The sequence below is a fragment of the Anolis sagrei genome, chromosome 7 (assembly GCF_037176765.1).
Source record: "Anolis sagrei isolate rAnoSag1 chromosome 7, rAnoSag1.mat, whole genome shotgun sequence".
Classification (NCBI taxonomy): domain Eukaryota; kingdom Metazoa; phylum Chordata; class Lepidosauria; order Squamata; family Dactyloidae; genus Anolis; species Anolis sagrei.
Window position 1 is genome coordinate 42,944,087 of NC_090027.1, and position 13,648 is coordinate 42,957,734.

The 13,648-nt window shown below is 44.1% G+C and overlaps 1 protein-coding gene across 1 annotated transcript; it reads right to left on the bottom strand.

The window, feature by feature from the left end:
- Window positions 1–1,609: 1,609 nt before the first annotated feature.
- LOC132782586 (interferon-induced transmembrane protein 1-like) lies at window positions 1,610–5,701 on the bottom strand. Its single transcript, XM_060787416.2, has 2 exons — window positions 5,450–5,701; window positions 1,610–1,994 (listed from the first exon to the last, which is right to left on the bottom strand). Exons 1-2 carry the CDS (start codon window positions 5,552–5,554, stop codon window positions 1,848–1,850), a joined length of 252 nt encoding a protein of 83 aa, XP_060643399.2. The 5' UTR covers window positions 5,555–5,701; the 3' UTR covers window positions 1,610–1,847.
- Between the last annotated feature and the right edge of the window lie 7,947 nt (window positions 5,702–13,648).

The window sequence follows — 13,648 nt, forward strand, 5'->3', positions numbered from 1 at the left end:
TGAAGCGGTGCCCAGCTGTATCCATTAGGCTTGGGTAACAACAGAAAAATTTGTTTCTAAACTCGTTTCATTTTTAGGGGGTCCATTGCGTTTCGTTTTTTTTTACAGAATTCCTAATTTTTTCTTTAAAAAATTTCGAAATTTACGAAATTTCGTAAATTTCAAATTGATTTGTTAATGGCAGACGCGATTGCGCAATATGCTAAAAAAACCTCCAAATGGGACAGGGGGAACTTCTGAAGCTTCCCTCTCCCTCTGTTGTTGACTGTTGGTGTGATAAAACAAACAACAACTATATTATATTATATTATATTATATTATATTATATTATATTATATTATATTATATTATTATTATTATTATTATTATTATTATAACTTTATTTGTACCCTGCTAGCATCTCCCAAGGGATTCGATGCGGCTTACAATAGGCTTACAATATTATATTATATTATATTATTATATATTATATTATATTATTATAATATTATTATATTATATATTATTATATTATATTATATATTATTATATTATATTATTTTATATATTATATTATTATATTATATTATATATTATTATATTACGTTATTATATTATTATTATATTATATTATTGTATATTATATTATTATATAGAATCATAGAATCATAGAATCAAAGATGTGGAAGAGACCTCCTGGGCCATCCAGTCCAACCCCATTCTGCCAAGAAGCAGGAATATTGCATTCAAATCACCCCTGACAGATGGCCATCCAGCCTCTGCTTAAAAGCTTCCAAAGAAGGAGCCTCCACCACACTCCGGGGCAGAGAGTTCCACTGCTGAACGGCTCTCACAGTCAGGAAGTTCTTCCTAATGTTCAGATGGAATCTCTTCTCTTGTAGTTTGAAGCCATTGTTCCGCGTCCTAGTCTCCAAGGAAGCAGAAAACAAGCTTGCTCCCTCCTCCTCCCTGTGGCTTCCTCTCACATATTTATACATGGCTATCATATCTCCTCTCGGCCTTCTCTTCTTCAGGCTAAACATGCCCAGCTCCTTAAGCTGCTCCTCATAGGGCTTGTTCTCCAGACCCTTGATCATTTTAGTCGCCCTCCTCTGGACACATTCCAGCTTGTCAATATCTCTCTTGAATTGTGGTGCCCAGAATTGGACACAATATTCCAGATGTGGTCTAACCAAAGCAGAATAGAGGGGTAGCATTACTTCCTTAGATCTAGACACTAGGCTCCTCTTGATGCAGGCCAAAATCCCATTGGCTTTTTTTGCCGCCACATCACATTATATTATATATTATTATATTATATTATATATATTATATTATATATTATTATATTATGTTATTATAATATTATTATATTATTGTATATTATATTATTATAATATATTGTTTTATATATTATATATTATTATATTATATTACGAAATAATTACGAAAATTGGAAAAATGGTTTCGATTCTTAATTACTCCTCACACTATTCCTGCATGGCTCAATATCGGATCGTAAGCTAATTTAAATACGAATTAATAACGAATTACGAAATTAACGAACAAAACCGCCCAAGCCTAGTATCCATGGACCTGGGGTCAACTTTGGGAAAGAAGATGCACCAAAACACATTGGAGTTTTATTACAAAGCATTTGGAGCTTTATTGGCTTACAGCTTTGAGATTTGTTCCGAAGGCGTTAAAGGCAGGCAAAGCATTAAAGCACCGAGAGAGGGAGAGGGAGAATGCCAGGAACAAAGGCTCTTTTCCTCTATCTTCCTTCTCCATCTCCCATTAATGGAGAGATCTTGGGTTGTTCCTCCAAGCCGGATGGATGTGGTGCCTCCCCGGCAGCACTTTCAGTGTCACAGCTTCGTCCTGATCACTAAAAACACGACAATGGCGATAATAACAATCACTCCGAAGACGATCCCGACAATGTTGAGCATCTTGGCCGTGCGGGACGCTTTGGCGGCCTGGTTGCTGTCCCCCACGGCGTTGGCATTTTTCACCTGCAGAAAGGAAGGAAGGAAGGAAGGAAGGAAGGAAGGAAGGAAAGAAGAGCCAGGACGTCAGAACCCAAAACCTTGCACGCAACCAACAACATCATAGAATCAACACATCCTAGAGCTGGAAGAGATCCCCAAAAACCATCCAGTACAACTCCCTTCTGCCAGGAACAAAGGCACCATACAAGCTTTCCTTGCAGATGGCCATCCAGCCTCTGATTCAGAAACTCCACCAAAAATGCTAAACTACAACTCCTATGATCCTATACCAGTTAGGGGCAAACCCAGGCCCGGATGTGGCTCCTTGGGCTCTTTTCTCAGGCCCTGCTCTCTCACACCATCCTATCCTTCCTTCTCTCTCTTCTTCCTCCTTCCTTCTCTCTTTCTCCTTCCCTTCCACCATTTCATCCTCCCTTCCTTCTCTCTTTCCTTTCCTCCTTCCACCCTTTTGTCCTTCTCCTTCCCTCCCTTTTTCTTTCTTTCCTCCTTATCTCTCTCCCGTACCTCTCTCTTTATCCTTCCATTCTTTCCTTCCTTCCCTCTTTCCTCCCTCTCTCCCTCTTTCCACTTCCTTCCCTTTTGTCTTCCTTTTCTCTTTCCTTTATCCTTCCCTTCCTTCTATCCTTCTCTTCATCCTTTTCTTCCTTCCTTCTCTTTTTTCCTTCCCCCTTCCCTTCCTTACTTCCATCCATCCTTCCCTTCCATTGTTTCATCCTTCCTTTCTTCATTCCTTCCTTCCTTTCTCCCTTCCTTCCTTCCTTTTCTTTCTTCCTTCCATCCTTCCCTTCCACTGTTTCTTCCTTCCTCATTTCACTTTTGTTTGCTTTCTTTCTCTCTTTCCTTCCTCCTTCCCTTCCTTCCTTCCATCCTACCACTGTTCCTTCCTCCCTTCTCTCTTTTCTTCCTCGTTTCCTTTGTTCCTTCCATCCTTCCTTTCCACTGTTCCCTCCCTCCCTTTTGTCCTTCCTTCCTTCTCTCTTTCCTTCCTCCTTCCCTTCCACTGTTCCTACCTTCCTCCCCTCTTTCCCTTTTATTCTTCCTTCCTTCTCTCTTTCCTTCCTCCTTTCCTTCCTTCATTCCTTCCTTACCTTCCCCTGTTTCTTCCTTCCCTTTAGTTGTTTCCTTCCTTCTCTCTTTCGTTCCTTCTTCCCTTCCTTCATTCCTTCCTTCCCTTTTGTCCTTCCTTCTCTCTTTTCTTACTCCTTCCCTTCCACTGTTTCTTCCTTCCTTCCTTCCTTCCTTTGCTCTTTCCTTCCTCCTTCATTTCCTTCCTTCCTTTTAGGTCTTCCTCCCTCCCTCCCTCCCTTCCTTTTTATTCTCCTTCCCTTCCTCCCTCCCTCCCTCCCTCCCTCCCTTCCTTCCATCCATCCATCCATCCATCCATCGTTGACCAGCCTGTCCTCCTACCAGGGAGTGCTAGCACGCAGCCATCAAAGAAAGGAAGTTTGCCCAGGCCTGGCCTATACCATCGTTCAAGTGTTGGGTCAAGATACGCAATAACACTATGTAACAAAAATCAGGGTGGGAATTCTGTTCCTACTTTGAAAGTGTCCTTTCCTGTTTAATTGTTTGGTCCTGGCTTTGACATTTCACCTGCATCTGTGGCAAGCATCCTCAGAGGTTGTGAGGTCTCAGACCTCTGAGGATGCCTGCTATAGATGCAGGTGAAATGTCAGGAGAGAATGCTTTTGGAACATGGCCATATAGCCAATCCGATAGATAGTTAGAGAAAGAGAAAAATAGATAGATAGATAATTAGATAGATAGATGATAGATAGATAGATAGATAGATAGATAGATAGATAGATGATAGACAGATAGATAGATAGAAAGATAGTGATAGACAGACAGATAGACAGAGATAGAAAGACAGAAAGAAAGAAAGAGATAGACATACAGACAAAAATAAAGAACAACAGAAAGTAAGGAGACAGATAGACAAACAAATAGAAAGAAAGATAGATAGATAGATAGATAGATAGATAGATAGATAGATAGATTTACTCCATTTATACACTGCTTCTCTCAGCCCTCAGGCGACTGAAAGCGGTTACAGTGGCAAAAATCAATGCTTGAACATCATAAAACAGATTAAAACAATTTAAAAACATAGCATCAATATACAAACACTACAAAATTACAAAACATTAGAGAGAGTGAGAGAGAGATGAATGGACGGACAGATGAAAGAAAGAAAGAAAGAAAGAAAGAAAGAAAGAAAGAAAGAAAGAAAGAAAGAAAGAGACAGATAGAAAGAACAACAGAAAGAAAGAAAATAGAGAAAGACAGACAATCAAATAGAAAGATACATAGAAAGAAAGATAGATGATAGATAGATAGATAGACAGACAGATAGACAGACAGAAAGATAGAGATAGACAGAGAGAGAGAGAGAGAGAGAGAAAGAAAGAAAGAAATAGACAGACAGACAGACAGAAAGAACAACAGAAAGAAAGAAAATAGAGAAAGACAGACAATCAAAAAGAAAGAAAAAAGAAAGAAAGAAAGAAAGAAAGAAAGAAAGAAAGAAAGAAAGATGATAGGTAGGTAGATAGATAGATAGATAGATAGATAGATAGACACAGATATAGACAGACAGATAGATAGAGATAGACAGAGAAAGACAGATGATAGATAGATAGATAGATAGATAGATAGATAGATAGATAGATAGAGATAGACAGATAGAAAGAACAACAGAAAGAAAGAAAATAGAGAAAGACAGACAATCAAATAGAAAGATAGAAAGAAAGATAGATGATAGATAGATAGATAGATAGATAGATAGATAGATAGATAGATAGATCGAGTCCCCCCCAGGGGTTGAGAAGAGCGGGATAAAAATGTTCGAAATAGATAGATAGATAGATAGATAGATAGATAGATAGATAGATAGATAGATGATAGATAGATAGAGATGGATGGACAAAAGGAAGGAAGGAAGGAAGGAAGGAAGGAAGGAAGGAAGGGTGGGAGGGAGGGAGGGAGGGAGGGAGGGAGGGAGGGAGGGAGGGAGGGAGGGAGGGAGGGAGGGAGGGAAAGACGAATAGAATCTAGCTAGCTATTTAAGAGAAAGGAAAATACTTTATGTGAAGGTATAACGATATAAACTCCTGGGTTGTGTGTTAATGTAAGAACCAGGCAAAGCCTCTCACTTGTTGGATTCAAGACAAAAGGAACAATATTAAACTACAGAGAAGCCAACCAAATGGAAGCAGAGAATCTGATGCTAAAAAGTCATTTATGTACATATGTGTGTATTTTAGACAGTTAGAGATGTCTCCTGCGGGGACAAATTGTGTAGTTACGCAATTGTTGTTCAACTGGATCGGCAATGCGCTTAGAAACTGCATTATATGTGCAGTGTAGACGCATACAACGCAGATTGATGCGTGTGTCTGTGTTTATTTTCCATAAAACATTCAACAAATACATGAAAAGGCAAAGGATGGGCTCACCTGGCAAGAGTAGATGATGGCGGCGAAGCCGAGGGGACAGCAACAGAGGAGGTTGAAGATGGAAAGCCCAAGATGCGTAGGGTGATTGTTCTCCGGAGAAGTCATCTTCAGAGACTTTTCGGAGGGTCCTTCTTTGCTGCAAAAAGTCTGGACTGAGCCTGGCTTGGGAGTGAATGCCTGCCTTGTTCCTCCAGCTCAACAATCAATGCGCAGGACCTTTGAGTCGCTTCCAGCAAAGAATTGATGCATCTCTCATTGGTTGTGCCAGACAACACGAAAGGGAGGGGAGAGAGGAGACGCCCAGGGAGACGCCCAAGTTTCTGGGAAAAATCACTGTAACCTTCTAGAATAATTTTGATAGCGGCTTCCTCAGGCTTGATCACTTACGAAGTTTATCTTCCCAGCCTCCAAATTGGAAGCATTGGGCATTGCAAACCGTTTGCTAAAGTGTGCGTCTCCAAGATAAAAGTGTATGAGAGTGATAATGTTCAGCCCATGATAGGAATATTTAATGTTAAAGTTGAAATTGCAGTGACTCAGGACTGTTTACAGACAATGGCTGTTTGTATGATATGTGATTTTATGTGCTGTATTTAATAATTCTTAATGCAGTGGTTCTCAACCTTTCTAATGCTGTGACCCCTTCATACAGTTCCTCATGTTGTGGTGACCCCCCAACCATAATATTATTTTCGTTGCTACTTCACAACTACAATTTTGCTACTATGTATTGTCGAAGGCTTTCATGGCTGGAATCACTAGGTTCTTGTGGGTTTTTTCAGGCTATAGGGCCATGTTCTAGAGGCATTTCTCCTGACGTTTCGCCTGCATCTATGGCAAACATCTTCAGAGGTAGTGAGCTGCCTCTGAGGATGCTTGCCATAGATGCGGGCGGAACGTCAGGAGAAATGCCTCTAGAACATGGCTCTATAGCCCGGAAATCCCACAAGAACCTAATTTTGCTACTGTTATGAATCATAACATAAATATCTGATATCCAGGATGTATTTTCATTTGCTGGACCAAATTTGGCACAAATACGTGATATGCCCCAATTTGAATACTGGTGGGGTTGGCAGCAGATTGATGTTGTCATTTGGGAGTTGTCGTTGCTGGGATTCATAGTTCACCTACAATCAAAGAGCATTATGAACTCCAACAATGGAACTGAACCAATCTTGCCACACAGAACTCCCGTGACCAACAGAAAATACTGGAAGGGTTTGGTGGGCATTGACCTTGAGTTTTGGAGTTGTAGTTCACCTAGATCCAGAGAGCACTGTGGACTCAAACATTGATGAATCTGGACCAAACTTGCCATGAATACTCAACATGCCCAATGTGAATGAACTCTGGTGGAGTTTGGGGAAAATAGACCTTGCATTTGAGAGTTTTAGTTGCTTGGATTTATAGTTTACCTACAATCAAAGAGCATTCTGAACTCCAGCAATGGAATTTAACCAATCTTGCCACACAGAACTCCCGTGACCAACAGAAAATACTGGAAGGGTTTGGTGGGCATTGACCTTGAGTTTTGAAGTTGTAGTTCACCTAGATCCAGAGAGCACTGTGGACTCAAACAATGATGGATCTGGACCAAACTTGCCATGAATACTCAACATGCCCAATATGAATGAACTCTGGTGGAGTTTGGGGAAAATAGAGCTTGCATTTGAGAGTTTTAGTTGCTGGGATTTATAGTTCACCTACAATAAAAGATCATTCTGATCCCTACCAATGATAGAACTGGGCCAAACTTCCCACATGGAACCCCTATGACCAACAGAAAATACTGTGTTTTCTGATGTTCTTTAGTGACCCCTCTGACACCCCCTTGCGACCCCTCCGGGGGTTCCGACCCCCAGGTTGAGAAACACTGGTGTAGATGGACCCTCGGAATGACTGGCCATTGAATCATAGAATCATAGAATCAAAGAGTTGGAAGAGACCTCCTGGGCCATCCAGTCCAACCCCATTCTGACAAGAAGCAGGAATATTGCATTCAAATCACCCCTGACAGATGGTCATCCAGCCTCTGTTTAAAAGCTTCCAAAGAAGGAGCCTCCACCACACTCCAGGGCAGAGAGTTCCACTGCTGAACGGCTCTCACAGTCAGGAAGTTCTTCCTCATGTTCAGATTTTTGGATGGTCTTTGGCGACCCCTCTGAAAGCCCCTTGTGACCCCCCCCCCCCCCCCCCCGGGTTCCCGACCTCCAGGTTGAGAACCATTCGCTTAATCTTTTATCCAGCAGTCACCAGTCAATCTGTCTGCAATGCCAGAAATACAGCTTAATGGTGTAACATTAGAAAATATGGACCATTTCCGCTATCTTGACAGCCACCTCTCCACCAAAGTCAACACTGACACTGAAATAAAACACCACCTGAGCTCTGCGAGTGCAGCATTTTTCCAAATGAAGCAGAAAGTGTTTGAGGACCGGAACATCCGTAGAGAGACCAAGGGACTTGTTATAAAGCTATTGTCCTCCCAACCCTGCTATATGCCTGTGAAACATGGACTGTCTACAGATGTCACATGCTGATTCCATCAGCGTTGCCTCCAAAAAAATTGTACAAATCTCTTGGGAAGACAGGCGGGAAAATGTCAGTGTGCTGGAAGAAGCAAAGACCGCCAGAATTGAAGTGACGGTCCTCCGCCATCAACTCTGCTAGACTGCCCATGTTGTCCAAATGCCTAAAGATCACCATCTCCCAAACCAGTTGAATCATAGAATCAAAGAGTTGGAAGAGACCTCATGGGCCATCCAGTCCAACCCCATTCTTCCAAGAAGCAGGAACATTGCATTCAAATCACCCCTGACAGATGGCCATCCAGCCTCTGTTTAAAAGCTTCCAAAGAAGGAGCCTCCATCACACGCCGGGACAGAGAGTTCCACTGCTAAACGGCTCTCACAGTCAGGAAGTTCTTCCTCGTGTTCAGATGGAATCTCCTCTCTTGTAGTTTGAAGCCATTGTTCCATTGCGTCCTAGTCTCCAAGGAAGCAGAAAACAAGCTTGCTCCCTCCTCCTCCCTGTGGCTTCCTCTCACATATTTATACATGGCCCTCATCACGTCTCCACTCATCCTTCTCTTCTTCAGGCTAAACATGCCCAGCTCCTTAAGCCGCTCCTCATAGGGCTTGTTCTCCAGACCCTTGATCATTTTAGTCGACCTCCTCTGGACACATTCCAGCTTAGAGTCAATATCTCTCTTGAGTTGTGGTGCCCAGAATTGGACACTATATTCCAGGTAAAGTGGTCTAACCAAAGCGGAAGAGAGCATGGGGAGCATGACTTCTCTAGATCGAGACACTAGGCTCCTCTTGATGCAGGCCAAAAGTTGCTCCACTCTGAACTTACAAAATGGAAAACAGAATGTTCGAGGGCAAGAAAAGAGATTGAAAGATGGGCTCAAAGCCAACCTTAAAAACTCTGGCAGAGACACAGAGAACTGGGAAGCCCTGGCCCTTGAGTGCTCTAACTGGATGGAGGTCAGCTGGATTATCCTGGATAATAGCTGATTTTCCACTTACAGATCTGGCGTTCTATAGTACCACCCTTACTATAGAGGAACCACCATCCTGGGTACTCAGTTTTTCCAGTGTCAGTAGACCGATTTGGAATGATGAGTATTCTGGGTTGTTGTAGTTTTTTTCGGGCTATATGGCCATGTTCTAGAGGCATTTTCTCCTGACATTTCGCCTGCATCTATGGCAAGCATCCTCAGAGGTAGTGAGGTCTGTTGGAACTAGGAAAATGGGTTTATATATCTGTGGAATGACCAGGGTGGGATAAAGGACTCTTGTCTGCTGGAGCTAGGTGTGAATGTTTCAACTGACCACCTTAATTAGTGGGTTGTTGTGGGTTTTTGGGGGCTATATAGCCATGGTCTAGAGGCATTCTCTCCTGACGTTTCACCTACATCTATGGCAAGCATCCTCAGAGGTAGTGAGGTCTGTTGGAACTAGGAAAAAGGGTTTATATATCTGTGGAATGACCAGGATGGGACAAAGGACTCTTGTCTGCTGGAGCTAGGTGTGAATGTTTCAACTGACCACCTTGATTAGCATATAATGGCCTGACAGTGCCTGGAGCAAACTTTTGTTGAGAAGTGATTATTATTATTATTCCTAGTTCAAACAGACCTCACTACCTGTGAGAATGCTTGCCATAGATGCAGGCGAAACGTCAGGAGAGAATGGCCATATAGCCTGAAAAAACCTACAACAACCCAGTGATTCCGGCCATGAAAGCCTTTGACAATACGATGAGTATTCTTTCTCTTTCCCTAAGCCAAATTGCTCTAGGTCTCCCGTTCCTATATCTCCCCCTCCCCAATATTACTTCTCTGGAGTTCGCTTGACTGCTGGAGTCCTGCCTCTCCCAATATGTCCTCCCCCACCCCAGAGGAGGCCCTAGGTAATTTTCGACAGTAAGCAAACAGTATTTTGCCCCCCCCCCCCCCACCAATCATTGATATATATTTTCTGTTTGTCGTGGGAGTTCTGTGTGCCATATTTGGTTCAATTCCATCAATGGTGGAGTTCAGAATGCTCTTCGATTGTAGGTGAACTATACATCCCAGTAACTACACTTGCCGCACTTGCTCCCTTGCCTGGCCCGCTTTGGGTCCGGAGGCGTGCCTGAAGACCCCACCGTGTGCACCAAAGGTTACCTCTTCTCCTCACTTTCTCCTCAGCCATTGGGACCAAGAGAGAGAGAGAGAGAGACAGAGGTGGAGATGCCCACCTTTCCTGAAGGAGGCGCAAAAACAAAGGAGGGAGCAGAGGTGGGAGATACCTCCAGCCGGAGGGGCTCTCTCTCTCTCTCTCTCTCTCTCTCTCTTGGTCCCAATGGCTGAAGAGAAAATCAGGAGAAGAGGCAACTTTTGGTGCGCACGCTGGGGTCTTCAGACACGCCTCCGGACCCGAAGCGGGCCAGGCGTGGCCGCTCCACCCCTTGGCCCACCCGCGGATTGGGGAGAGGAGAGGAGGCGGGTGGAGAGCTGGGGGATCGGGAAAGGGAGCTGGTCATGCGGAAGGGATTGAACGCAGAGAACGACTGAACGCTGGCTCTGCTCGTGCACCTGATGGCCAGGTGGAGCAGGAATGAGAGGGGTTAGGTGAGGCTCAAGGGCCCGGCCCCTTTGGGAAAAGATTCACCCGGCAGCGAGGCAAGAGAGCCGAGACTCCCCCCGGACTGCTAGGGCTGTTGTGAGCTGAGGGGGCGCTCCTCAAGTGGCGGTCGAGGGGCATATACAGAGGTGCCTCTGCACCCCTGGCAAAAAAAAGTGTTCTGCGACCACTTACTTCGCGTAATGGATGAGCCGCCCCTGCCCCACCCCCACCCCACCCCGCCTCACCCCATGGCCCAGTGGCAGTTCTTTGGCTTGGGAGCTGGCTCACCTCCCCATACTTCCATCCCTTCCACCTTGCAATCCTCAGTCTCTTCCAGCCTCTTCCCACCCCCTCTAATCTCACAGAGTGCAATATTAGTATTCAATTCAGGGGTTTCAGGAGCAGCATGGATAAAGAGGTCTTAATGGAGTTTGTAAAGTGCAGAGCAAGTTTGCTAATTGAAGTGCCAATGTATGGGCCAAGCCTTAGTCGTGCAATTAATGGTGGGATTGTTGCTGTTGTTTATGCATTCAGTCGCTTCCGACTCTTCGTGACTTCATGGACCAGCCCACACCAGAGATCCCTGTCAGCCATGGCCACCCCCAGCTCCGTCAAAGTCAATAATAATAATAATAATAATAATAATAATAATACTTTATGTGTACCCCGCTACCATCTTCCCAAGGGACTTACATACATCAAAACAAGCAATAATGACAACAATACAAAGCAATTAAAATAAATCTCAACACAAATCGCATAAACATTGACAATAGCACAACACACATTTAAAATCTATGGCTGGGCCGAATGTAATTAAAATGTAAAATAATGCTGGGCATGAACAAGGTAGGGAGGTGGGGCGTTGGTGGGAACATACAAACAATCCTAAATCAGTATAAGGTGCTTTAGAGGACATAGTGCTAAGGGTTCATTATTCTGGGAAGGCACACTGGAATAACCACGTTTTCAAGCTCCTCCTAAAGACTGCCAGAGATGGGGCATGCCTGGTGTCCTTGGGAAGTGAGTTCCAGAGTCGAGGGGCCACCACCGAGAAGGCCCTCTCTCTCTCATCCTCACCAATTGCGCTTGCGATGCAGGTGGGAGCGCGAGCAGGGCATCTCCAGATGATCAAAGATATCATGTGGGTTCGTACACAGAAATGCGGCCATCCATCTTGTCCTTAGCTGGCCCCTCTTCCTTTTTCCTTCCATTTCCCCCAGCATCATTGTCTTCTCCAAGGTCTCCTGTCTTCTCATGATGTGGCCAAAATACTTCATCTTTGCCTCTCATCTCCTTCCCTCCAATGAGCAGTCGGGTTTTCTTTCCTGGAAGATGGACTGGTTGGATCTCTCAGAATTTTCCTCCAACACAACAGTTCAAAGGCATCTCTCTTCCTTCGCTCAGCCTTCCTTCTGGTCCAGCTCTCACATCCGTAGGTGACTATGGGGAATACCATGGCTTTGACTATGCGGATCTTCGTTGCCAGTGTGATGTCTCTACTCTTCACTATCTTATCGAGATTGGTATTTGCTTTCCTCCCAAGAAGGAAATGTCTCCTGATTTCCTGGCTGCAGTCTGTGTCTGCATTGATCTTTGCACCTAGAAATACAAACACTGTCACTGCCTCCATGTTTACTCCCTCTATTTGCCAGTTATCAATTAGTCTTGTGGCCATCATCTTACTTTTTTATATATGTTTAGCTGCAACCTAGCTTGTGCGCTTTCTTCTTTCACCTTCGTTAGAAGGCTCCTCAGCTCCTGCTCGCTTTCAGTCATCAAAGTGGTGTCATCTACATATCTGGAGCCCCCGGTGGCGCAGTGGGTTAAACCTTGAAGACCAACAGGTCGCAGGTTCGAATCCGGGGAGAGGCAGATGAGCTCCCTCTGTCAGCTCCAGCTCCTCATGCGGGGACATGAGAGAAGCCTCCCACAAGGATGATAAAAACATCAAATCATCCTGGCGTTCCCCTGGGCAACATCCTTGCAAATGGCCAATTCTCTCATACCAGCAGCGACTTGCAGTTTCTCAAGTCGCTCCTGAGATGATAGAAAAAACACAATCTGCATATCTAAGGCTGTTCATGTTTCTTCCAGCAATTTTCACCCCAGCCTTGCATTTGTCAAGCCCTGCAAATCACATGATTATTATTAGTATTATTACTATTATTATTATTATTATTATTATTATTATTATATTTTACTGACACAAAAGCACAGTATGTCACAGCAAACAAGATCTCTATGCTGGATGTCATACCACAAAATCACAAGTTGAACACTTCCCAAGCTTCTAGGACTGTGTGATGTATTTTTGAATGATGCGCGCAGATTCAAGTCAGACAGATCGTGATTTTGTCAATTTTTATTGTTTCCAAATGCCGGCTGAGATCTTTTGGCATGGCACCCAGTGCGCCCATGACCACTGGGACCACCTATACTGGTTGACGCCAGAACCTTTGCCGTTCTATTTTGAGGTCTTGATAGCGGCTGAATTAGAATCATAGAATCATAGAATCAAAGAGTTGGAAGAGACCTCATGGGCCATCCAGTCCAACCCCCTGCCAAGAAGCAGGAATATTGCATTCAAATCACCCCTGACAGATGGCCATCCAGCCTCTGCTTAAAAGCTTCCAAAGAAGGAGCCTCCACCACACTCCGGGGCAGAGAGTTCCACTGCTGAACGGCTCTCACAGTCAGGAAGTTCTTCCTCATGTTCAGATGGAATCTCCTCTCTTGTAGTTTGAAGCCATTGTTCCGCGTCCTAGTCTCCAGGGAAGCAGAAAACAAGCTTGCTCCCTCCTCCCTGTGGCTTCCTCTCACATATTTATACATGGCTATCATATCTCCTCTCAGCCTTCTCTTCTTCAGGCTAAACATGCCCAGTTCCCTAAGCCGCTCCTCATAGGGCTTGTTCTCCAGACCTTTGATCATTTGAGTCGCCCTCCTCTGGACACATTCCAGCTTGTCAATATCTCTCTTGAATTGTGGTGCCCAGAATTGGACACAATATTCCAGGTGTGGTGTAACCAAAGCAGAATAGAGGGTTAGCATTACTTCCTTAGATCTAGACACTATGCTC